General features: G+C 42.7%; 1 protein-coding gene across 1 annotated transcript; it reads right to left on the bottom strand.

Moving 5' to 3' along the window:
* Nucleotides 1-1,975: 1,975 nt before the first annotated feature.
* Nucleotides 1,976-18,065, bottom strand: LOC147232975 (gamma-glutamyl hydrolase). The gene is made up of 9 exons (XM_086150157.1): nt 17,784-18,065; nt 15,786-15,900; nt 7,852-7,902; nt 7,243-7,327; nt 6,641-6,779; nt 6,210-6,316; nt 5,519-5,609; nt 4,680-4,817; nt 1,976-4,270 (listed from the first exon to the last, which is right to left on the bottom strand). Exons 1-9 carry the CDS (start codon nt 17,893-17,895, stop codon nt 4,149-4,151), a joined length of 960 nt encoding a protein of 319 aa, XP_086006283.1. The 5' UTR covers nt 17,896-18,065; the 3' UTR covers nt 1,976-4,148.
* Between the last annotated feature and the right edge of the window lie 7,579 nt (nt 18,066-25,644).

Here is a 25,644-nt window from a genome sequence, read left to right as displayed (position 1 = left end):
ATACGTGTGTGTGTGTGTGTGTGTGTGTGTGTGTGTGTGTGTGTGTGTGTGTGTGTGTGTGTGTGCGTGTGTGTGTTATCAGCTGTCTCAGGCCATGAAAATTGTTTTGTTTGTTTTTTTTTTTCTCAACTGAACTTTACTATTTTTAATTTACTTAGTTATTCTCAAGGGTATTGGAGGTATTTATTTTTCTCGTGCTTTTGTTTCATCAGATGTGTGTTCTTTATATGCGTGTGTCTGTGCATGTGTGTGGCAACCTATCACAGCTGTCAGGATTTGATGCCTTGTGAATGTGAATACGAGCCATTCTGTCAGGGTGCTGACAATCGTATCAGATCAAACCACCGGCCTTTAATGAGGCAGAATATCTGAACTTTTCAAGATGAAACTCCTCATAAATCTTTCATGGCATCTTTCTTTTTTTTTCTACTTGTTTATGTTTTGTCTTGATCTCTTCTGCATGTTTCATGTTGAAGAACATCCAACAAAAAAATAAAGGTGTGAATTTAAAACCAGATATTTCAATTAATTTCCTTAAAATGCATTGAGGTATAAATATATTATCATGATAATTGTTGTCTAGAGTGGTATTGGTAAACCAGGTCTTCCGAGACTGCATTTGTAGGTTGTAACAGTGACAGCTCCCGACAAAATTATTTTGAACTTTTCCAATGACTAAGGTGGCCTGTTAGATAGGTATATTTACAGGTGACTCAACAATTGTCACAATTTACATTTGTCAAAATTAAATAGCAATTCAACTGGTAACCAAGAGGGGGTGAGAATACAAATATGTTTCCTCTAGTTACATAAACTACCAGGAAGGTAAATGCAAGTTCACTAAGATCACGAGTGAAATGATCTATGTTGACCACAGTGGATTAACCATTCATTCATAGAATTGTCAGTTTACCTTCAGTTGTCTTCAAATATGAAGAGAGAAGCCTGTTTGACCGTTGCATGTATGACAAAAGCCCATATGTGCAAGCCTCAGTAGGATTTATGAGAAAAGCACGTATGTACAAGCCCTCCCTGCAACCATAGGCAATGCACTGAAGTGCCTGTTTTTTGGAGAAAAAAAAAAGGTTTCACACTAGAGTCTATAAGAGAACACGGGGCGATTTCAACCTGACTGAAAATCTCCCAAAAAGGGGCAGTTCCCCACAGAGCAGCACTGCATGCTGACTGGACATTGCATTCAGAGGCAGCTACAATGGTCAGAACTGCTGTAATAGTAACAGTCTTACTGCTTTAATGGTGATTTTAAGAATTCCCTCCTTTTCTGGGCTTTGACGGTGCATCACCCAGATTGCCCTTATGAATAAACTGCCCCTGGGTTGTAAGTACAAGCATAATTTATTGATTTACATTAAAACACATGTATGCTGCAAAACAATAAAATTGAAGTATTAACATAAATTAGAATAAATCTTTTTAGTTTTTGTTTTTTTTTAATGAATAATAATCTAATTAGTAAATACATTGTTATTCCATTCAGTGCTCTGTGCTTTATATTCAGTAAATGAAAATACAGAAAAAAACAAGATTTTTTGATGATCCCCCCCCCCGTAATATTGTTCAAACTGACCTTCACTGGACCAGCACACCAGATCTGTTGTTTTTTTCCACTTTCTTTTTTTCTGTTTAACCACATCTAATCCCAGGATTAGAAGTGATTCCCACCGAGGATGAAACCACAAAGTCTTTTTTTTCCAACTTCCTGACTTCAGCTGCTGAGAGCTCTCAGTCCGACTGAGTCTTCCTCTCAGATGATGGCCTGAACAAACACACTAACATGAACAGGAAAACAACAACAACAGGAAAACAGATTTCAAATGACGCATTAGAACTGTCAGCATTAGAATGGACAAAGAAGATGTTGTCTTATGATATACATATATTGTTTGCTCATTTTTTTTCTTTTTTCCACAATTTCAAGAATGGAAGTGAGACGATCTTTTTTCCCTTCTTTTCCTTTTGGCTTGTCTCTTCAGGGATCACCAGAGCAAATCATCTGCCTCTCTCTTACCCTACCCTCTGCATCCTCTTCTCTCACACCCACTTCATGTCTCCTTTCACCAAATCCATAAATGTCCTCTTTGGTCTTTCTCTAAGCCTCCTGCCTGGCAGTTTCCATCCCTCTACCAATACATTCACTATCCTTCCTGTACGTACATTACCAAACCATCTCAGTCTGGCCCCTCAGACCACATCTCCAAAACATCTAACATGGGCTGTCCCTCTGATGGACTCATTCCTGATGAGTATCAAATGCTGAAACAGATCCTCAGCATGTTTATCCCCGGCTGGACGAGACAAGAAGGGGCTCAGATCCAATCCCTGATGTAGTCGTAACTCCAACTTGAACTCCTGTCACCCCAACACCACATCTCTCCAGCATCTCACACATGTCCTGCACAAGTCTACCATATATCTTTGCCACTCCAGACATTCCCATACAGCACAGTAGTTTCTCTCTTGACACTACTGAATGCTTTTCCTCGATTTACAAAGGCACAATGAAGCGCTCTCTGACCTTATCTGTACTTGTCCTTCAGCATTCTTAAAGCAAATACTACATCTTTCATACACTTTCCAAGCACTAAACCATACTGAAGCTCACAAATGCTCACCCTCCCCAGTCTAGTTTCCACTATTCTTTCTCATAACTTCATTGTTGGGCTCATCAACTTAATTCCTCTATAGATAATGGAAAAATGTTTTTTGTGACGTTGAGCTTCTGTGTGAGAATATACTTATCATCTAAACCAATGTCTATGCTGTGTCTTTACTCCCGGTGGAAAAGTACTGATTGTGAAAGTCACATGGGGGGGTCAAAACGGTAGCGTGTATTCAGAACAATGTGTGTGCTGCTCAATCAACTGCCTCATAAACAAGACCATATATGGAGGGTTCTTCCTGTCCTGTGCCACCGTGACCCAACATGCCCAGCTTGTGACCTTCAAGATGGGGCCTCCTCTTTACACATAAAAACCAACTCTTGCTGTGTGTTCTTTGTACTCTCCTGCAGACTGTACTCTGTGAGAATTGTACCTTTTGGGTTCTCAAAAAAAATATCCTGTGAGCATCCTGACCATTCTTTGTCATTCATAAATTTTATGAAAGAAGCTTCCGAAAGGAAAAAAAAATATCCACATCAGGAGTCAAAACTCTTTCACCACCTCTCCAAGACACTTCCATAACTCCACAGGTGGATGAGGACAAACTGCCTTCCCACTTTTCATCTCCAGTCCTCTTCAGTCCCCCTCTCTGGTCCACAGTGGTTAACTCTTCTATTCTTTTCTCATTTTCCTCATTCGTCAGCCCTTCAAAGTAGTCTTTCCATCTTCCCATCACTCACTTCTGGCACCTGTCTATACATATCCTTCTCTATCCTTAAGCACCTCCAGGACATCCTTTTAATCTCCATCACTTCATTTCACCAACCTGTATAACTCTATGTTATGATGGACAGTAAGGAGGGATAGACACAGATTCGAGTGACACTTTATTTGTCTCCAAGGGGCAATTGAAGGTTTAGGTCATCACACTGCCTTTGGTACCTCTTCCGTCACCTTGAGCAACATCTCCCTGTACTCGTCTCCACTCTTTATAGTCCCGTCTATGGCCCACTGCTTTACTCACCTCTTTTTTTGACTTCAATCATGCACTTCCTTATTCCACCAAAAAGTCTCCTTTACTACTTGCAGAGTAAAATATGGTGGTTTGAAATGAGGAAGGATTCAGAATTTTATTTCTTCGTTGACCTTTTTTTCCCAAAAACCTGACAAGTCTGGTTTGGAAATATCAGCATTTCAAGACAGCTCCAACACTGAGCTTTTAAGTGTGCGGTCATAAATATCTGCTGTACCCGATAATATAGACATGCTTGTGACACTGAGCAGCCATACATTCATATAAAATTAATCTCTCTTACTGGAAAAAATCCAGGGCTACTTGATTTTTTAAATAAATTCTTGATTAATATTTAGTTTTTTATTTTATATATATATATACATATACATATATATATATATATATATATATATATATATATATATATATACGCACATACCCTCTATGATATATAGTATTCCAAAAAAAGTATCATCACTAGCCATATGTAGATGACTTGCTTCAGTACAACATCAATCAAAGTAGTAGTTTTGCACAAAGATGCTGTCGATGCCTCGGTACACGGGAGAGAAGTTGTATATGAGGGCACGATCTTCCTCCACTGGACTTGAGAAGTTGTGGTGGCTCTTCATCGCTGGAGAGGAGGAAGAATGGGTGAACCAACCAATTTTTTTTTTTTTTTTTTTTTTTTTTTTTTTACATTTGCGAGCTGTTGAATTAAACCACAAGTGATGTGCTTCATGTGAACACTGAAAAAGCATGTGATTGGTCTATTTGGAAAAATCACTTAGCTCATTTTTTATGCTCTTTTCTAAAGATTTGATCAATTTAATTATCTGTCTTTTCTTTTTTGTGTTTGTTGATGCATTTCATGTTCTGGCCGCACGGATATACAGTATTTTCTATGGTATCTAGCGCTTGGTCTAGTATGCACACTACACAAACACTTGTTCTGTGAATACATGTTTTGCTGACATGAGGTGATGAACACTGAATAAAAACACAGTGTAAAATCCCTCGCTGATATCCAAAAACGGCTTTACCCTCGGAAACGAAGAAGCTAGCGGTGTAGAAACTGGCCCTCACGGCTGAAGTGGTGTGAACCATGCCAGGTTTGTCAATCCACTCAAAGGGGCTTTTCTCGGGATGCCACTGGACGGCATAAAAGGGATAATGATAAGCTGTGGAAAAAAAAAAAAATCAAATATAAATAAATCAACATTTCAAATAGATGGGTCTGATAAGAATACGAATAAGAATAAGAGCAACTTTATTCATCCCGACGGAAATTGTTGTGCAAGAGTTTCAAGTAAAACATAACAATAATAAATAATAGTAGGAAATTGTATAAACAGTAAGAAAAAAAAGGAGGGAGAATAAGAAATACAAATAAAACTATAAAGTGTCAAAGTCAAGGCTATAAAGTGTTTTAAGGTCTTAAAAAGTAATTGTCTTAATTGTCATAATTGTCCCCTTGTTAATTTATTTTATCTGTTGAATCTTAACAAAGATCATGTTAGTTACTAATCTTAATTCCATATAATATACACAATCATATCTTGGTTTGAGTTTGCGAGTTATGGTTCTCTTGCTTTTGACACACTTGGCAGGCCAATGTATTTTCATTTCCATCTTTTGCTAGAATATTACTTTGTCAATAATGAAAAATAACAGACAAAACTAAATCAACTTAAGATGTTGATTATTTACAGTGACTGAATCATTTCTGGACAGTCTACCAAGCAACTGCAGTCTTTGAATCTTTTTAGCCCGTATTAGTTAGGACACACTGCACCCCTGTGGACAAACGCTGCCCTTGCAGCTGCCAGTGACAGCACACACTCTTGGACGGGCACATAGGAATCTTCTGCTGCAGTAGTACCTTCCATGGTGGAGATGAAATCCTTTTTCCCATCATGGTTTGTGGAGAGAACTTTATAAAACCTTTTTAGCTTGACAGTTCGGCTGTAGTTCTGACAAAAGAAAAAAAAAAACAAAAAAAAACAATATTAGTTCAACTTCACAGGTATGAAAAAGGCAATGCCCTTCAAACATTAATTGCCCAGGCTGATTAAATGTCTGGGCGCATTAAAAATGGGTGGAGCTCCTAGAGGGAATGTCAATTTCCCTAAATGCCACAGACCAAGAACAGCAGATTTTCTTACCTTCTTAGTATCAGCCTAAAAAATAATCATTTTGATACAATTACCTGTTTAAATTGCTTTGTCCTTGTAACATTTGATGCTGCATCATTCAAAATTATTTGTGCTTTAAATAAAATCTAAGGTACCTGATCATAAAAAAAATCTAATTCTCTCAATTTATAAATAATTCTTGTTATAAGATCAATCCATTCATCCATTTTCTGCCCAACACCAAGTAATGATCCCTAAGCTACAATGTTTTAATGTAAAATAGATGGAGCTTTAATAATATGTTAACCTACTAGATTTAGTGAAAAAGAATTATTAAAAGATGGGCCAATCGCCGTAGACTGCTGTAAATCAAACAACAGCAAAAATTGTTTGACTCTTTCGGTACGAGGTCTGAAAATCAGAATCGGGAGAAAACACCTGAACGGAAAGACTCCAGCTGTGGAAGTTGGAAGTGATGTTTTTCGTGGCCAGATCCAGTAGCAGATCAGCGGGAAAGTCCCGGAACAGACGGCTGGACTGGGCCCCTGGAGGAGAGATGGGATAAACAGATGGAACTCCCTTATAGTCCACACAGTTTTCAGCATTGACATCAAAAATCTACTGAATACAAACAAAAATGGAGACAGAAATTACTATATTCAGCATGGAGAAAAGAAAGGGAAAATGAAGGGAAAAAAAAAGGACAAAAAGACCCCATGCTGGATCAGGAAAAAAAAAAAAGAGAGTAAACATTGCATATAATGAAGTCAACCATGTACTCCGAACTACAGGGATTCACTCTGTAGAAAATGAGGTGTCCAGGATCAAGAAAATGGAAAGAAAAATGAGATCTAATAGAAAATAAGCACCTTCAGTGAGGTTGAGCGGCAGAGCAACAGCTTTAGTGTCGGTCAGTGTGAGCAGGCTCCTATTTGCAGTGAGAACCGTCAGCTGCTGAAGGCCCTGGCAGGTCCCCCAGATGGGGAAATAGTCCCCAGCATTGTTGGCCTGGAGGAACTGACATAATGAGTTTCACAAGTCAACCACTCTTTGGTTGTTATAATCTGACTCCCTCGCCATTGCCGGGATCACATTCATCGAAGGAAAACTGCTGTATATTTTAATAACCTCTTAAATTCCAGTCTTCATATGAATAATCCTGATGGCCCATTAGGTGATATTTCTTAATGCTTTCTTGTGCACATTGTCTTTTCAGGTTAGCATCATTTAGCTGCTTCATATTTTCCAATTTAGGTGTTAAGAAGGAAACCGTTTTACTGTGAAACTCAAGGAATGTTTTTATATATATTTTGGAGTAACGTTTTCAATAGGTAAGTCAATGAAGATAACCATTGATGCTTCTTTGTTATCTGTTTTAGTTTGCAGAAAATATAACTTATGAGAAAATTAACAATTTCAATAAAATTCGAGTTATTTTTTGTTTATTTGTTATTTTGAAATCCAGGTTTACCTCGAGGGCCAGGTTGTAGAAGATCTTGGCAGTCCGAGTGAACTGGGAAGTTTGAATGTCCACGTCTCCCCCTGGCAGGAGCAACCTGAGTGGGCAGGAAATGACAGCATGTGGATACAGGTGTTTGCATGTATCAGTCAGTCTGCTCAAGAAGGACTATAAACACATATATATTTACAGATGATGAAACAAAAATACATATATGTGAAAATTAGCGAACATGTATTTGCAAGGTTACAGAAAAACACATTAATGCTAGGGTTCACTGTTTTGGTGAAAAACTCGTTAAGCAATAAAATATGATATAATATTTTTTAGTCTATCACAATTCTTTCTATGTTTTAAAAATGAAATACGAAACACAGCAGATTAAAAAAAAACAAGAGGATACACAAAAACTCTAATTCTGGTAAAAGTTTGAAAAAAAATTATATGAAAAGATTAAATCTCACAAAATATTGGGAAGGTACGGGCAAAAATGGGGGGGGTTACCATGTCATTACTGCATACACGAATAACTAAATTGGACGACAGTTTACACATTAGCAAAGGTTTCTGCCTTTTAGAAATTAGTTCATTATCACCCTGATGATGGTTTGGTTAACTTACCCATTTATTGAGTTGAAAATCCTAGTGTACTCCTCAATGGTGCGGTTGATCCTAATGGGATACAGTTCACAGGTAAATAACCATTGACATCATGTTGATATTTTTAAATCAGTGATCAGAACCTGGGAAAATCTGACTTTATGGTCTTATTGACCAGACCCCTCACAGTTTCAGTCCTGGTTCAGGATGTGGTCAGCGAGATCACCCAGTTGTGCTAGTTAGAACCAGCAAAAAAGGGCATGAGGAGTGAGACTGAACAAGGATAGATCAAGTGTTGGCAAATCAGAGGCAAGCTAGGGCAGACCTTCACTGAATAAAGGATTAGACAGGTGGCCCTCTTGTGGGCACCCACTAAACTAAGACACTTTTTTTAACATTCCAGTTCTGCTAAATTTTGTTTTGATGGCATTCCTTTAATTGGATCCAGTTTATCTTGCCCGGATGCAAGTCACCACAGCTGAACTTGCTGAAGCAGTCAAAGAGTTCATCCACCTGCAGGTGAATGAAGTCCACCCTGGGTTCATGGAGGCTCTGAATGCTGCAGGGCTGTCCTGGCTTACACGCCTCTGTCGCATTACGTGGATGTCGGGGACAGTTCCGCTAGATTGACAGACCAGGGTGGCGATCCCCCTTTTTCTCCAAACTACAAGGGGAACATACTCATCAGCCTCCCTGCTAAGGTCTATTCAGTGGTGAAGAGGGTGCTGGAGGTGAGGGTCTGCCAGGTTGTTGAACCTCAGATCCAGGAGGAGCAGTGTGGTTTTCATTCTGGTTGTGGAACAGTGAATCAGCTCTATACCCTTGGCAGGGTCCTCCAAGGGGTATAGGAGTCTGTCAATCCAGTCTACTGTATATGTGTTTTGTGGATTTGGAGAACGCATTTGACCGTGTCCTGCGAGCAATCCTTTTGGAGATGCCCTGGTAGTATGGGGTACCGAAGCCCGTCATACGGGCTGTTCGGTCCCTGTATAATCAGTGTCGAAGCTTGGTCCGCATTGCCGGTTATAAGTCACACCTGTTTCCTGTGAGAGTTGGACTCTGCCAGAGCTGCCCTTTGTCACCATTACTGTTCATAACTTTTATGGATAAAAATTTACAGACGCAGCCAGGCGTCGCAGGGATCCGGTTTGGTGGCTGCAGGATCAAGTCTCTGCTTTTTCAAGATGATGTGGTTCTGTGTCCTTCATCAGCCAATGAGATCCATCTCTGACTGGACCGGTTCACAACCGAGTGTGAAGCAGCCGGGACAAGGATCAACATCTCCACATCTGAGACCATAGTGCTCAGCCAGAAACGGGTGGAATGCCCACTCCGGGTCACGGAAAGGGTCCCGCCCCAAGTGGAGGAGTTCAAGTATTTCGGCTGCTGCCCCCGCGACACCATTACAGATAAGCGAAGGAAGATGGATGGATGGATGTAATTCCTTTCCACAGCAGTATTAGTAAATGATAAGAAGCATAAGTTATACTAAATTACCAATAGAAAAAAAGTTGCCCAGATAGAAGTAGATAAAAGTGGCAGCGTGTTCCTGAATGTAAATGTAAAGTAGTGGTAGTAGTAGTATAAAGTGTGTTGGTCAGCTCAAGCAATGCTCTGAAAGCCTTGGGAGAGAAGCTGTTTCTCAGCCTCATGGCTCTGAGACTGTCAGAGGGGATGGTAAATCAAGATAGGTGGCCCAAGATGTGTGCAGTCAGAGCTGATCTTTCATGCTCTGCTCATCAGCCAGCCAGAGTGTGTCTCTTCCAAGGTAGGGAGAATGAGCACCAACGATGTATTGTGCAATCCTGGGGATCTGCTGCTGGTCTTTCTTCTCCCTCGAGGTATTGTTTAAAGAGCTGCACAGTTCATCCATAGCTCAGGATGCTTGCGGTGATGCAGAAAATTGCAGAAGTTGATGAGGAGTTTCTGTGGGAGCCCAATTCAACTCCCAAGAAAGGTCTTCTGAGAGATGGGCACCATTAACTTGAAACTCCGCAACCAGTTCCGAACTTGAGATCCGAACTTGAGACCAGATCCGAACTGTCTTGACGTGTCTCTTTGTCCTGCTAATGAGGGATTGATATGTCTGTGTTAAAGACAGAGCCAAATAGTCTGGCTGCCTGAGGTGGGGGACAGGCCTGACTTTGTAGGCACCTTTAGAGTTAGTGTAAACCTGGTCGAGTGTTTTTCCATTCTGTGTCCCAATAGGGATCATTCACCTTGTTGACAAGTGAGCAAGAGTTGGCTAGATGTAAGCTTGCAGGACTGGTGCTGTCCAGCTTTGCAGCCCATCCATTTTCCTCGTATTTGACACCTCTATCGTCACTGTCTGGGTCCAGCAGTAGCTCAGTTAATTCCAGGCACTTCCTTAAGCAAATAATCCATTTAGGCAGATCTTGTGTCCACTGGAACTAAATCCGAATAGTGCTTCTGTATTTCTAAAAGTACTGGCAATGTAGACATTATAAAACTGCTGTGAGAGGGACAGCCTTTGGACGCTGCAACTGCTTGTGCCGGCATCTCGAGCGGTGTGTTTTCTTAAACAGGCACAGAAAGATTTAAAAATAAAGATGATCTGTCATGAGGATTGTAAAGAATCAGTTTGTTTGCCACCAACTCGCGAATGAGTGTTGCAGCCCCTGGATTTTGGGCTGCCATTAAAAAGGCTAAAATTTCCTTATGCAATTTTACATGCAGCGTTATTATATGTTTTTTCCTCATTTTTTTCACCTTATTTATAATCCATTATTGCATGTAGCAATAAATGCAAAAATAGATATAGTCAGTGTCACTGAACAATACCTTTTGGCATAGACTTGAACCATTGACTGCAAAACGTTCAGATGTTGCTAAAATGACAATAAAACTCCATCATGTGAATACTTATGGAACTTGAATGTGATGATTATTATGTGGAAATATTTTACGTAACTCGGTAACTTTACTGTTCTGTGAGAAACTATGCTTACTGTCTGAACCCATGTCTCCATGGGAAGGGGAGGGGGACTGATAAGTCAGAACAATAGCATGTGTTCCATCTCAAAGGAGGTCTCAATGCATAAACAACCAGCCCCGCTGTGTGTTTTTTGTACTCTCCTGCAGACAAGTCTGTGCTCTGCATGACTTGTACCTTTTGAGGCCTCAAAAAAAACTGATGCACTGATAATCTCTACAGGAAAGGTCAGAGCAGGATGTTCTTCCTGAAGAGACTGAGGTCGTTTGGCATCTGTAGCGGGCTCCTCAAGACCTTCCGCCATTCTATGGTAGCAAGAGCACTCTTTTTCGGTATAGTTTGCTGATGGCGCAGTGCCAGGACTGGTGAGATCAATAGGCTCAATAAGATAGTGAAGAAAGCCCGCTCCATGGTGGGGCTGAACCTGGACCATCTTCAATCGGTGGCAGTAGGGAGGGTGAAGGACAAACTGGGAGCTATCGTGGATAATCCTTCCCACCCCCCGCATGACGAGCTGTGGCTGCAGAACGGAACGCTTCAGACGCTCCTTTGTGCCCACGGCCATCAGACTGTATAACAGCCGTCTGGACGGCACACAACTCTGACCGGCCTGAGTGCACCTGTGCTGCTTCCGCAATTCCACCACAATTCTCAATAATCTTCCCCATTAACTACCTCACCCACTCACGTATTGTCCTAACTCTGCTGTCTCTCCTTGTTTATCCCAGCCCACACACATCCTGCATATTTCTGTTATTTATTTTATTCATTGCTATTTATTTTTGTCACTCTATTGGTATTGTTTTTTTTGTTGGCAGTCTATTTACATTGTTGTTAAGTTGTCACTGTATTTATATTCTTGTTTAGTTCTAGTTGTGTATTTTCCCCCCTCACTGTTCCTTGATGTTGCCCATTGTCATCCCTGATGTTGTTGTTGTCTGTTGTCTTGCTAAATCCCGTCTTCAGCCTTTCTATTTATATTTATACTCATATTTATATTCATATTTTTTTTCTCTCTGACATTATAACTGTTACCCTGCTGTGACAATGGAATTTTCCCTATGGGGATCAATAAAGTTTATCTTATCTCATCTGATCTTAAACATCCAAAGACCATTCTGACCATTCTTTGTTATTCATGAACTTTCCTAGCGAAGCCTCCATAAAATTTCCACAAAAATTACAACAGGGAATTGTTGTGGAATCTTTGATCTGGAACTTTCCCTATTCATTCACCAAGAGGCTTCTTCAGAGAACAGTTCCAGTTGCTACGAGAAAATTTTGCCAAGAATAGACCATCGTCTGGATGAGTGACAATCTCCACAGATAAAGTCTCTCCTGCATGTCCTCAACCACATTTAAACTTGGAAGGATACACGATATTTAAATTGTTGAAAAATATTAACTTTGAAGAGAAAGGGGCAATGTTCTAATTTTTTACGATACTGTGGTAATTAAACTTGTCATGAAAAGTATTTGACAAGCACCATTCAGGAAAAATGTAAAATATATTGAGAGGGATATCTACCTAACTAAGAGGAAAGCTACTCCTCACCCATTCGATTGGTTATTGGAATATTCAGAAATATTCAAAAATGTCATTTTTAATTTGAACACAATCAACACTAAAATGTGATGATGGTGACGCTTGTACATGCATTGGCCCCTAATTTATCGTAGTTCTTCGCGCATTTCATGTTTGTTCCGTTTGTCGTTTGCACCAGATTACAAGTACAGTTTCAAGATCTGCTGGACATCTACAGAAGCCAGCCTCACGACACCTTGGATTCCAAAACAAACCAAGACAATTAAAGCGCTCAAACTACTCCGTCGACCCGCAGCCACATCGGACTTGACTGCATCCACTCGCCCGGAGGGCAGACATTGGCTAGCAGCTGAACCTACACGGCCATACCATCCATCCTTCTGGCAAACATATGATCCCTTGACAATAAAATAAATCACATAAGGCTTCTGAGGACAGTGAATCAGATACTTGCAACATTTCATTCCACAGTCAACATGAAGGATCCTTTTCGTATTGATTCTGCTTGAATCATAATGTGACAAACAGTAGTTTAATTTATGGGGCCGTCTGTGTGTTAAGATATATAAATGTGTTAATGTGTTCCCTTGAGTATTAAGCAAGTTACTAAAATGCAAATACTTTAAAGGGGCATCATGTTACAGAAAGAACAATGTAACAAGTAAAAGTCCAGGATATAAGAGTGTAAATGGAAATGATGTGCACATTTACAAAATGAATGTGAAATACGGCCTTGTAAAGAAACTTATTAATAAACTATAAACAAGTGGATTTAGTATCCCTTTACTTCAGTGCATACTTGTGTGGGACAGTCCATTAAACTAAACACTCATGTCTCTTTGAATATCAACCAACACTTATTCCAAGAGGTGCAGGCTGCCCCTGAAAATAACGCTTTCCTCCTCCCTGTGAGGATTATATAAGCTGAGGAGTACAATAACCCTCTGTTAATTAATGAAATGGTGCTGATAGGGCTTTTCCAAGATGAAGGCTGGCATATCAGTCAGGGATTAGGTAAACAGTACAATCACTCATGAGGCCAGAAAAGAAAGATTGAAGACGACATCAGCAGTGATGTATCAAATTACAGTAGAAACAAAGGGAGCTATTGTAGATAAAAGGATCCTACCGGGCAATGCTCGCCCATGGTTTGAGTTTTGGTAAAAGGGCAACGATCATGCGACAAACAGCTGTTTCATTCATGGTATGCTAAGACGTGGGCTGAAAGAAATATCAATCCATCCATCTTCCGCTTACCCGGGGTCGAGTTGGGGGAGCCTGGAGACATACTCTCTCCAGCGTGTCCTGGGTCTTACCTGTGGTCTCCTCCTAGATGGACGTGCCCGGAATACCTCCCCCGGGAGGCATCCAGGAGGTATCCTGATCAGATACCCAAGCCACCTCATCTGTTGCCTCTCTGTGTGGAGGCCCCAAGCTCCTCCAAGATGACTGAACTTCTCACACTTTCTCTGAAGGAAAGCCTAGCCACCATGCTTGTATCCACAATCTCCCACCAACAGCTTGTGACCATAGGTGAGGGAGGGACCCTATATCAACCGGTAAATTGAGAGCTTAGCCTTTTGGCTCAGCTCATCAACGCCTTGGCTGTGCCAAGAAATTCTGTACATAAAACTTATGAACAGAATCGATGACAAAACGCAGCCCTGGCAGAGTTCAACTCCCATTGCATTGCCAACAATGCAGTGAGAGTTGCAGTGAGTTGCGGCGAGTTGTCCAACTCTGAGTTGGATCATACAGGGACCAACAGCCCGTATGAAGGGGTTCGGTACCCCATAGCCCTGAAGCACCCCCCACAAGATTGCCCACGGGACACGGTCAAATGCCTTCTCCAGATCCACAAAAAACATGTAGACTGGATGGGCAAACTCCCATGCCCCATTGAGGACCCTGCCAAGGGTATAGGGCTGGTCCACTGTTCAACTGCCAGCACGAAAATGGCACTGCTCCTCCTGGATCTGAGGCTCAACAACCCAGCAGACCCTCTTCTCCAGCACAACTGAATAGACCTTACCAGGGATGCTGAGGAGTGTGATCCCCCTCGGCAACCACGAAGCCACATGCCCCTTGGCCTACCGGTACCTGACAGCTGCCTATGGAGCCCCACAGGCCAGAAAGGCCCAATAAGACACCCTCTTAAGTTTGACGGCATCCCTCACCGCTGTAGTCCACCAGTGAGTTTGAGGGTTGCCGCCCTGACAGGCACTGAGCGCCTTACGGCCACAGCTTCAATCTGCCACCTCATCAGTGGAAGCATGGAACATGGCCCATTCGGACTCAATGTCCCACGCCTCCCTTAGGACATGATTGTTGTTCTGCTGGAGGTGGGAGTTAAACTCCTTCTGACAGGGGACACTGCCAGACGTTCCCAGCAGACCCTTACGTTTATGTTTAGGTCTGCCAGGTCTGACCAGCAGCCTCCTCCACCATCAGAGCCAGTTCATCACCAGGCGGTGATCAGTTGACAGCACCCCCCCTCTCTTCACCTGAGAGTCCAGGACTCCCAGGAAAACAAGAGAGTCCCCAGTAGAAGAACAAGGGAGTCCCCAGTAGAAGCATTCTCCAGCAGCCCCTCAAGGGACCCCAAGAAGGGTGAGTAAACAAAACTGTGTTGGGTGCACAGCCACAAGCAACAGTCAGAACCCATCCCCCCATCTGAAAGTGGAAGGAGGCTATCCTCTTGACCACCGGGTTGAACCCCAACATACAGGCAACGAGTCAGGGGACAGTTAATATGCCCACACCTCCCCGGCGCCCTTCACCAGGGGCAACTCCAGAATAAAAAAAAAAAGAGTCCAGCCCCTCTCGTATGTCGAAGTGAGCCCGACTGTATCTAGTCGTAATCTCTTGGCCTCGTGCACCAGCTCGGGCTCCTTCCCCACCAGAGAGGTGACGTTCCATGTTCTAAGAGCCAGCTTCTGTAGCCGAGGATCGGACTGCCAAGGTCCCCCGCTCCGGCCATCGCCCAGCTCACACTACACGTGACCCCCTTGGCCCTTCCTGTGGGTGGTGAGCCCAGAGATAGGGGGACTCATGTCATACCTTCGGGCTGTGCCTGGCCGAGCCCCATGGGTGAGGCCCAGCCATCAGGCGTTCGCCATTGGCCCGCCAGACCATAAAACTATGAAACTGCCATCGCTCTCTTCCACTAATTGAATGTAAGCCAATTGCACTATAAAGATAACTTTCATTTGACAATATGTTGACAAATGTCTTTATAACAATAAGAAAACAAACTATAAATACATTTTTTGTTTTTTCAATGTAAGTTTCAAAATGTGAAATCCCCATGTGATGACCAGCACCACCATTCTTGTTTATCTGATGTGGGTGGGGCTTACATAAAGGAGTAAGGTCACCACTCTCTTCAAATGTATTCTTAAGAACTGCAGATGTTTAAAACGTTTATGAAAATCTGGTGTAGTTTCTGGTTCCTACCTGATGGGGGCGACTCTGGCCCCAGCTCCCTCTAGATATTTCACATAGGAAGCGGCGATGTAGGATGAGCCCCTAGCAAACTGATCTCTCGGAAGGTTCTCCTGAGCCAAAATTCCTGGAGACACAAAGGTCAGATAAGATGAAGGTTATGTCAGTGGATGGGGGGGTGACAGGTCAGTAGTGACTGTGGTGACAGGGTGAATTTGACTAAACTTGTTTCTGTCAGTGCTTCTTTCGAAGATAATGCGAGATTCAGACACTGATTCCCTTTGAATTGCTCTGATCAGCAATAATTGACAGTTTTATACTTCATAAAATATCTATATTTAATATTTAAATTTATAAAAAGATAATAAACAACCCACAATCACTCAGTACAAATCATGTCAAGATTATGTCAAGTTTGAAATAAAAGATTCTCTCACAGATCTTTCAGGGGATCTGGATCCCTATAGAAGTGCAGTCTGATTTCAAGCAGGATTTAATAAATTAAAGTCAGCTTTATTTCTAACAATTAAAAAATGTACATTAAAAAAATGAAAATATGTTTTGAAAGGTGGGAAAAAAGGTGGTAAAATTATTTAATTACTATACTGTATTTTACACTCAAACACATTCATCTTCAAACTTGATTCATTTTCAAGGTGACAAGTGCATTAAAATATGCGGTTTGCAGTCTTATTTCAACCCACAGTACAGCTGATCAAATGAAATGTCACTGACAATTAAATTATTTTAATTTTAGTAACCTAAGTAGATTATTGTCACATGTTGTTTTGTTCTGTCTTACATATTGTGAAAAGAAATTGAACCGCTGGTATTCACTCATTCATATTTTCATTTAAACCATCTTGCCAAGAGGCAACATAATACATACCATTCCATAATACAACAGCCTAATCATGTGTGCACTCCATTGATGGTGCCTGTGGGTTTATCCTCAATGAACAGGAAGTACAACAGGTTAGGCCTGTTCCTCTGTTTACAGCTGATCAGAAAATAAACGCATCAGTGAGGATGACAGAGGTAAAAGAACAATATCATGACAGCCAACAGCTGATTTCCTGATTAAACTTCGTATGCATATTTTGATGCAAATATATTTGTATATATTTACCTGTAAATAAAGTGATATATGTTACATAAAGCCACCTCATGAAGTATGGAGGAAGGGATGTTTTATTTTATACTGTTGCTCCCTCATCAAACTGTGACTGGATTGAGACCTTTTGGGTCTTTTTTCCATATTATGTTCAGGCAAATTTTCAGGTTGTTGAAGAACAATAGTATATTACAGTAAATTGTATACTATAAATAGTATATATCTAGTATACAGTATTGTCTTCTTCTTTCGGCTTTTCCCGTCAGGGGTCGCCACAGTATATATATATATATGTGTATATATATATTCTGTAAATGTGTTTTGCACCGTTTTTATTTTTTTTATTAATGTATTATACTTTATTAATCCTTTGGGAAGAATTCCTCTCTACTAACATAATTAATTCATTTCTTGTTTTGTTGTGGGGGTATTTGTCTGTTTCCCCCTGATTTTAAGTACTTTTCTTACTATTGTTGAGGAAACGGTTATATATTAGGTGACTTTGAATCAGTCTTATACTAATACTTTATCATTAAATGGCAGTCATGTGCATTGTTTTCTGGATGTCATTGACAAAGAAGCGATTGCATGGGTTATGGTGATGATGATGATGATGATAATGATGATGATGGTGATGGTGATGATCATTATTATTATAAAAGGTCAATCAATAAATGCACCTGAGGTCTAGTCTGTGGCAATATCACAAATATACTTGTTTGTTGAGCAGAGAACGCAGGTTACCTCCGTTAACATAAAGGACAGGGACTCAAAGTGACGCATCAAATGCACATATACACACACACATGCACACACACACACACACACACACACACACACACACACACACATTTCTGGAACCTTCCGGCGGAGAGTTACATCAGAGGAGCTCTTACCGATGACCGGCCGGTAGTTGAGCCGGCGGCTTCTTTCCGCCGCCAAGCCCGACGGCGGAGAACTGATGGCGGCGGTCAGCACCGCCAGCACCGCAACGGCCGGCAGACGCATCTGGATCAAGTGGCGCTGCGGCGCAGCTGCGATGCAACACGGAGGACGAAGGACGATCACAGGGTGTCCGCAGGGATGCGTCCGGTCCTCCTCCCCTTCAGCTTAGTGCTGCCGGTTTGTTCGACTCGCGAGCTTTAAGTGAGTCATGTGAGAAAGCTTCCTTCCGTGGGTTTACGTCATACGAGCCTCCTCCTGTTATGACGTTTCCCCCCAAATAAAGGATCCCTTCCCCTTCTCTGTCCTCTCACACCCCTTCTCTTAAACCCTTTATTATTAGTAGTAGTGTAAATCTGTAGTGTGGTAAGTGGAGATCGCGATCTCGCTGCTGCTGACTGGTCAGAATCGCCGGTTGGGTGGCCAGGGTTTGATTATACCGCTCGACCAAACAGTCACTCTGAGGGTGTAGTGGTGTTGTCCAGGTTTTCTTGAGGCCCAAGCGCTGGTATGGCTCTGCCATGGTGATGCTGCTCCAGTGGGGAACCGCAAATGCTTCTGGCCATTTGGTGAAATAGTCCATGTCAACCAGAATGTAGCGATTCCCTGAATCTGTAACCAGAAAGGGACTCAGGGTGTCAATGCTCCATGGGGTTGACCACCTGATACTGCTGCAAGGGGGTGTGCGAGTACCGTGTTGGTCCCTTTTAGCTGGTGCAAGCGTTGCAATGGTGGACAAAAAGCTTTGCATCTGGGCCAGTAGAACCAGCGTCGAAGCCACTGGAGCATTTTGGTGACCCTAAAGTGACCTGCCCCCACTGAGCCATGGACCAATTAGAGTACCTGTTGTCTTAGCTCCCAATGTACCTGGAGCCACATTAAGGGAGCATGGTCAATGCATAGGAATAACTTTTGACCATAAAGACACGGGCGGAAGCTGCGGAGTGCCAGAACCACAGTCAGCAGCTCCTGAGGGGTAACACATTAGTTCCTCTCTGGACGGCTGAGAGAATGACTAAAGTAAGCAATGACCTGCTCTTCTTGTTACCCTTTCTAGGAAAGCACTGAACCAAGACCCACGTTTCTTGCATCTGTGTCTATAGGCCCAAGAAGCGCTGCAACTCACCAACGTTTTTGGGGACGGGCCAGTCTCTCACGGCCACTATCTTTGCTGGGTCAGTGGTTACTCCTGCTGCATGGACCATGTGGGCCAAAAAAGATGTCTCTCGCTGGAATAGGTTGCACTTCTTCAGGATAAGGCAGAGCCCGGGCCAGTGAATGGCAAGTAAAATATCCTGAAGGTTGTCCAAGGGCCCCTGGATAAGGAATATCACTTAGGACCCTATCCACGAGGCGCTCAAAATTGGCCAGTGCGTTGCAATGATCATCATTACGGACATCACCGTGAACTAGCACAGTCCTTGAACTACGGAAACGCAGTCTTGTGGTGCACCTCTGGCATTAACTCCAATAGCCAGTAGCCACTCCTGAGGTCAAGGGAGCTGAACCAGCTGGACCCTGCAATGTAGTCCAGAGCATCATCCACCCGTGGCAGCAGATAAGAATCCTTTTGGGTGACTTTGTTCAACAAGCAGTAGTCCACACGAAAACGCCAGGATTCGTCCATTTTCTTGAAGAGAATCACTATGGCCGCTCATGGGCTGGTCAAGGACTAGATAATCCCAGCCTCCAACATTTCCTTTAGCCTTTCTTCAGCTACAGCCCGCTTGGTGAATGGTAGACATCTAGGGAAGAGACGCATCAGATGCATCCCTTCAGGGGCTTAGCAAAGTAATAAGAAACTGGAAGTTGCAGCAAGTATCCTCTCTGCCCATTCACACACCCTTCTCTGACACATCTTACAAATACTGTAAGTAGTAGTATTATGGCAATTGAGGATTTGGTAAGGTAACAATTGTAATCAAGATTAAGTAATATCCTAAAAGAGGTTAACTTCCATGCTTGAGTCATATGGGAAACCCAGGGGGGAGTGTTTCTCAGCGCTAACAGTTTGACTGAGGGTGTACCCCTATCACAACAACTAACGGTGCAGGTTAGTGTCACACATCAAACACAACATTGTACTGTTATTCAACAATGGAGTCTCTAAACAGATCTACGAGAAGCTCCCAACACTCATCATCACTCGCAAAGGATTCTGGGGTTCCAGCGCCCAGTCTCCCCACTACAGGCTACAGTATTACTGGGAGTAGTATTATTATTAGTAGTAGTAGTATTAGTAATAGTAGTATTATTTCTTCTTCTACAGCTTTCAGTTGCAAACCAGCAGGTGATATTAAAACTAAATGTTGCTTTTCAAATTATTTAAAGGTGTGTGTGTGTGTTCACCCATGTATTTATCAAGTTAGATTCTTTCTTTCCCTTATTATAGAGTTCTCTGACCTCTTTTTTTAAATCTTTTTGTCTTCAACTGATGTGTGTTAACAATGAAAAATGCAGTCAGAGTTTTTACTCTTCAGCCTGAGGTTGTGTTTCTCATTACCTGTTAATAACTGTGGAGGTCACAGTTGAGGTGAACACAGTGAGACAACTGGATCCTCCACAATACAGGTGAGCACTGTACACTTCCTAGCACACAACAAATGTCCATGTTCAGCACTTGGGATTTAAATAGTTAAACTATAGCTAGCTGACAAGACTTCCAATTGAGACTGTAAGGAAATCTGGAAAATCTCTCATAGAAGCTTCCCCACAACACACCACAAAATTTCTTGTGGCCAAATGTAGTCATGAAATAACAATGTATAGAATATTGGTTTGCTCATCCAAATAGAACTTAGCATGGATTATGTGGCGTGGAACTCCTCATATGGAAGTAAATCTTTGAGGATGAGGAGACTTGGCCAAATGACCTTGTTGTAACCCTCTGCATTTATCTGGGCTTCTTCCCCTCTCAGGCTGCATTATAATTCCCTATGTTTATTCTTGTTGCATATAATCTTAAAAACAAACTTCATCCATCCATCTATCCATCTTCCTCTGCTTTTCCAGGGTTGGGTTGTGGGGGCAGCAGCCAAAGCAGAGAGGCCCAGACTTCCCTCTCCCCCCGCAAATCGGTTCAGCTCTTCTGGTGGAATCCCTGGGAAATGCTCATAATTGTTCATTCATTCTAGTGATGCTTGAAATTGATGACTTTGAGCTTGATACCTCTTGTTGTCATTTATCGTAGCAAGTCATCATACATTTGCTCAAAGCACAAAAAGAAAAAAAGTTAATTTCCTTAATTCTGTCTTTATCTGTCTAATGCTCAAATAGATAACGATGTCAGAAAACACTGCTGCAGATCAGACGTAACCACAAACACAGGGGGCAAGGGGAGAAAACAGAGTGCCGAAGAGGAAACAGAGAGAACAAGCCGTGAAAACATTCATCTTTGAGTCCTTGAAGGGTTTCAAGAGAAAATCGCTCAGCTTTTGTGTTCTTCCCGCAGGCTGCACTTCTACACCTGTCTACAAAGGACAATGCATTAAAATAGATTACATAAAAAAAAGGACAAATTTGAAGGGATTCACGGAAAGATCAACTGTGACCTGTGCTTTAATTTGCAGTGCTTATACATTGCGGATGAATCTAAAAATTGAAGCAAATGTAGAATTCCTCTAATAGACTGTATTTTAAAAAGTATTTATATAAGCGTATATATATATATATATATACACATAAATACACATATAAGTCTATATATATATATATGTGTGTATATGGTGGGGGCTAGGAGATTGAAGAAATTACCAGAAAATTCAAAGAAATATCCTTAAACCTGGAAGGAAAACAACACTCCAAGTCATTAGAAATTAATAGAAAAACTTAAATTTAACGAGAATTGTTTTTTAAAAAGTGCAAGTAATGAGCTAAACTGTACTAACTGAAAAAAAAAAACAACTAAAAAAGCAGGTAATTGCTTTTAATATATTCTTGCAAAAACTAATGCAGCCTCAGGGCGGCACTGGCTTCCCCAAGCCAGCCTTGGGGGGGAAAGGGGGAGTGTCTCCCTGAGCTGGTCCCAATCTCGGATAAATGCAGAGGGTTGCGTCAGGGAGGGCATTTTGCGTAAAAGTTTAGCCAAAACCAAACATGCGAATCAACCATAATAACGAGATCATTCCAGATTGGTCAAGGCCTGGGTTAACAACGACCGCCATTGGTACCTATGACCTACAGGGAACCAATGGAAACTGGGCTACTGTAGGGCAAAGAAGGAGAGAAGGAAAGCATGCTCAGAAGCAGAGAGAGAAGAGGAAAGGCAAGAGTCTGGGACTGAGATTAGGGACTTTGAATATTGGGACTATGACAGGAAAAGGTAGCGAGTTGGTCGACATGATGCAGAGAAGGAAAGTGGATATACTCTGTGTCCAGGAGACCAGGTGGAAAGGTAGTAAGGCTAGAAGCTTAGGAGGAGGCTTTAAGTTGTACTATCATGGTACTTACAAGAAGAGAAATGGAGTAGGAGTTATCTTGAAGGACAAATTTGTTGGAACGTTCTGGAGGTGAAAAGTATGTTAGATAGACTTATGTGTCTGAAACTGGAAATTGAAGGGGTGATGCCCAGTGTTGTTAGTGGCTATGACCCGCAGGTGGGATGGAGGAGAAGGAGAAGTTCTGGAATGAGTTAGATGAAGTGATGCAGAAAATCCCAAGAGATGAGACAGTAGTAATTGGTGCAGACTTCAATTGACATGTTGGTGAAGGCAATAGAGGGGATGAAGAAGTGATGGGCAGATTTGGTATCCAGGATAGGAATGCAGAGGGACAGATGGTGGTAGATTTTGCAAAAAAGACGGGAATGGCTGTCGTGAACACCTTTTTCAAGAAAAAAAACAGGAACATAGGGTAACATAAGAGTGGAGGTAGGAGCACGCAGGTAGACTACATGTCAGGATCTCCTCTCGGCAGCCGAGAGGAGACACGGCTGGGATTAATTCGCAATCGGTGCCAGCGGCAGCAGCTGCCGTTAATCAAGAACCCTATAAAGGGCAGCGGCATGCTCTGCTTGTGGCCGGAGGATTGTGGTTATCCCAGACCACTGCGGATGCCCTGCCACGACCGGACCCTTGCCATGATCGGACCCCTACCCTGTTACGACCGGACCCAGCCGGCCGGTGTAACTCTGACCCGGCCCGAGATCCTGCCTTGACCCAGGTGAGCCACCAGATCCTGCGTGTAGACCGGGACCCCCTGGTGGACCACTGGGCCTTGACCCAGCCCGAGATCCAGCCGTCACCCTGCCTGGGACCTGTCCTGGTGAGACCCAGCCCTGTGCAACTCTGTCTCGGGGCCAGGGGCTTACCAGCGACACCCTACCTGCCGTTCAATCCAAATAAAGCGCTTTCAACCCAGATTCCTGCTGAGGTGTGGTTCCCTGCCCGAGTCCGCCCCCCCCCGATCTGTGACACTACATCTTGTATAGACGAGGTAACCTGAAATAGGTCAGTGACTGCAAAGTAGTTGTAGGTGAGTGTAGCCTGACAGCATAGGATGGTGGTTTATTGGATGACTCTGACAAGGAAGATCAAGAGAACAAAGGCAGAGCAGAGGACAAAGTAGTGGAAGCTGAAAAGGGAGTGTTGTATGGTTTTCAGGGAGGAGTTGAGAGGCTCTGGGTGGTCCAGGAGAGCCTCCAGATGATTGGACAACTAGAGCTAGTGCTATCAGGGAGACAGGTAGGAGAGTACTTGGTGTGTCATCTGGAAGGAAAGTAGATAAGGAGACTTGGTGGTGGAATGAGAAAGTGGAGGAGTATATACAGAGAAAGCGGTTAGCAAAGAAAGTGGGATACTGAGAGGACTAAACAGACAGCAGTACAGGAAGATACAATGTAAGGTGAAGATGGAGGTAGCAGAGGCAAAACAAAGGGCATACGATGACCTGTATGCTTGCTTGGACAGTAAGGGAGAGAATGATCTATACAGTTTGGCAAAACAGATGGAAATGATGTACAACAGGTCCGGGTGATAGAGGGAATTGAATTGTCAGCTCCTGGAAAAGTAATGGGAAGATGGAAAGTGAGCTGATGAATGTGGAAAATGAAAGAGAGGCAAGGGTAGATGAGGTGAATATTGTAGACCACAAAGTAGCACAGCTACTTTGGAGGTGTGGAAGTGTCTAGGAGAGGCAGCGGTAGAGTTTCTGACTAGATTATTCAGCAGGATCTTAGAGTGAGAAGATGCCTGAAGAATGGAGGCGAAGTTTGATGGTGCCGATTTTTTAGAATAAGGGGGATGTGCAGAATTGTAACTATCGAGGGATAAAGTTGATGAGCCACACAATGAAGTTATGGGAAAGAGTAGTGGAAACTCGACTGAGAGCAGAAGCCAGCATTTGTGAACAGCAGTATGGTTTCATACCTAGAAAGAGTACTACAGATGCAGTATTTGCTTTGAGAACGCTAATAGAGAAGTACAGAGAAAGTCGGAGGGGGCTGATTTGCACTTTTGTCAACCTAGAAAAAACCATACAACAGGGTGCAGAGGGAGGAACTCTGGTATTATATTAGGCAATCTGGCGTGGCAGAGGAGTATGTTAGACTGGTGCAGGACATGTATGCTAGCTTTGAGGCAGTGCTGCCGTCTGCTGTTGGGGTAACTGAGAAGTTAAAGTTGAAGGTGGGACTCCATCACGGATCAGCTCTGAGCCCCTTCTTGTTTGCAATCGTGGTGGACAGGCTGACAGATCAGGTTAGACATGGACCACGATGTTTGCAAATGTGGTGAGCAGTGACTAAGGTGAGGTTCATGGCTGGTGAGGCACTGATGTCATCACACTCAGATTTACAAACATATGAACCCTACGGAGTAGCTAATTCACCATTTTATTTGCAGCAGTTGATGTCGAAGTGTGTCATCTTGCGGTAGATTTTCTGACTAGATTATTCAACAGGATCTTAGAGAGTGAGAAGATGCCTGAAGAATGGAGACAAAGTGTGATGGTGCCTATTTTTAAGAATAAAGGGAATGTGCAGAATTGTGGCAACTACAGAGGGATAAAGTTGATGAGCCATACAATGAAGTTATGGGAAAGAGTAGTGGAAACTAGACTGAGAGCAGAAGTCAACATTTGTGAACAGCAGTATGGCTTCATGCCTAGGAAGAGTACTACAGATGCAGTATTTGCGTTGAGAATGCTAATAGAAAAGTACAGAGAAGGCCAGAGGGAGTTGCATTGCGTTTTTGTAGACCTAGAAAAAGCATATGACAGGGTGCCAAGAGAGGAGCTCTGGTATTGTATGAGGAAGTCTGGAGTGGCAGAGAAGTATGTTAGACTGGTGCAGGACATGTATGCTAGCTGTGAGACACTGGTACGGTGTGCTGTAGGGGTAACAGAAGTTCAAGGTGGAGGTGGGACTCCATCAGGGATCAGCTCTGAGCCCCTTCTTGTTCGCAATGGTGATGGATAGGCTGACAGATGAGGTTAGACAGGAATCCCCATGGACCATGATGTTTGCGGATGACATTGTGATCTGTAGTGAGAGCAGACAACAGGTAGAGGAAAATCTAGAGAGGTGGAGGTATGCTCTGGAAAGGAGAGGAATGAAAGTTAGTCGCAGCAAGACAGAATATATGTGTGTGAACGAGAGGAACTCGGGTGGAGCGGTGAGGCTACAGGGAATGGAGATCAAGAAGCTGGAGGATTTCAGGTACTTAGGGTCAACAGTCCAGAGCAACAGAGAGTGCGGAAAAGAGGTGAAGAGACGGGTCCAAGCAGGTTGGAATGGGTGGAGAAAAGTGTCAGGGGTACTATGTGATAGAAGACTATTGGCCAGAATAAAAGGAAAGGTGTACAAGACAGTGGTGAGAC

The sequence above is a fragment of the Fistularia commersonii genome, chromosome 7, assembly GCF_037954325.1.
Source record: "Fistularia commersonii isolate RoL2024-O1a breed Wild chromosome 7, RoL_Fcom_v1.0, whole genome shotgun sequence".
Lineage (NCBI taxonomy): Eukaryota > Metazoa > Chordata > Actinopteri > Syngnathiformes > Fistulariidae > Fistularia > Fistularia commersonii.
This window is presented reverse-complemented; position numbering and strand designations above follow the sequence as displayed.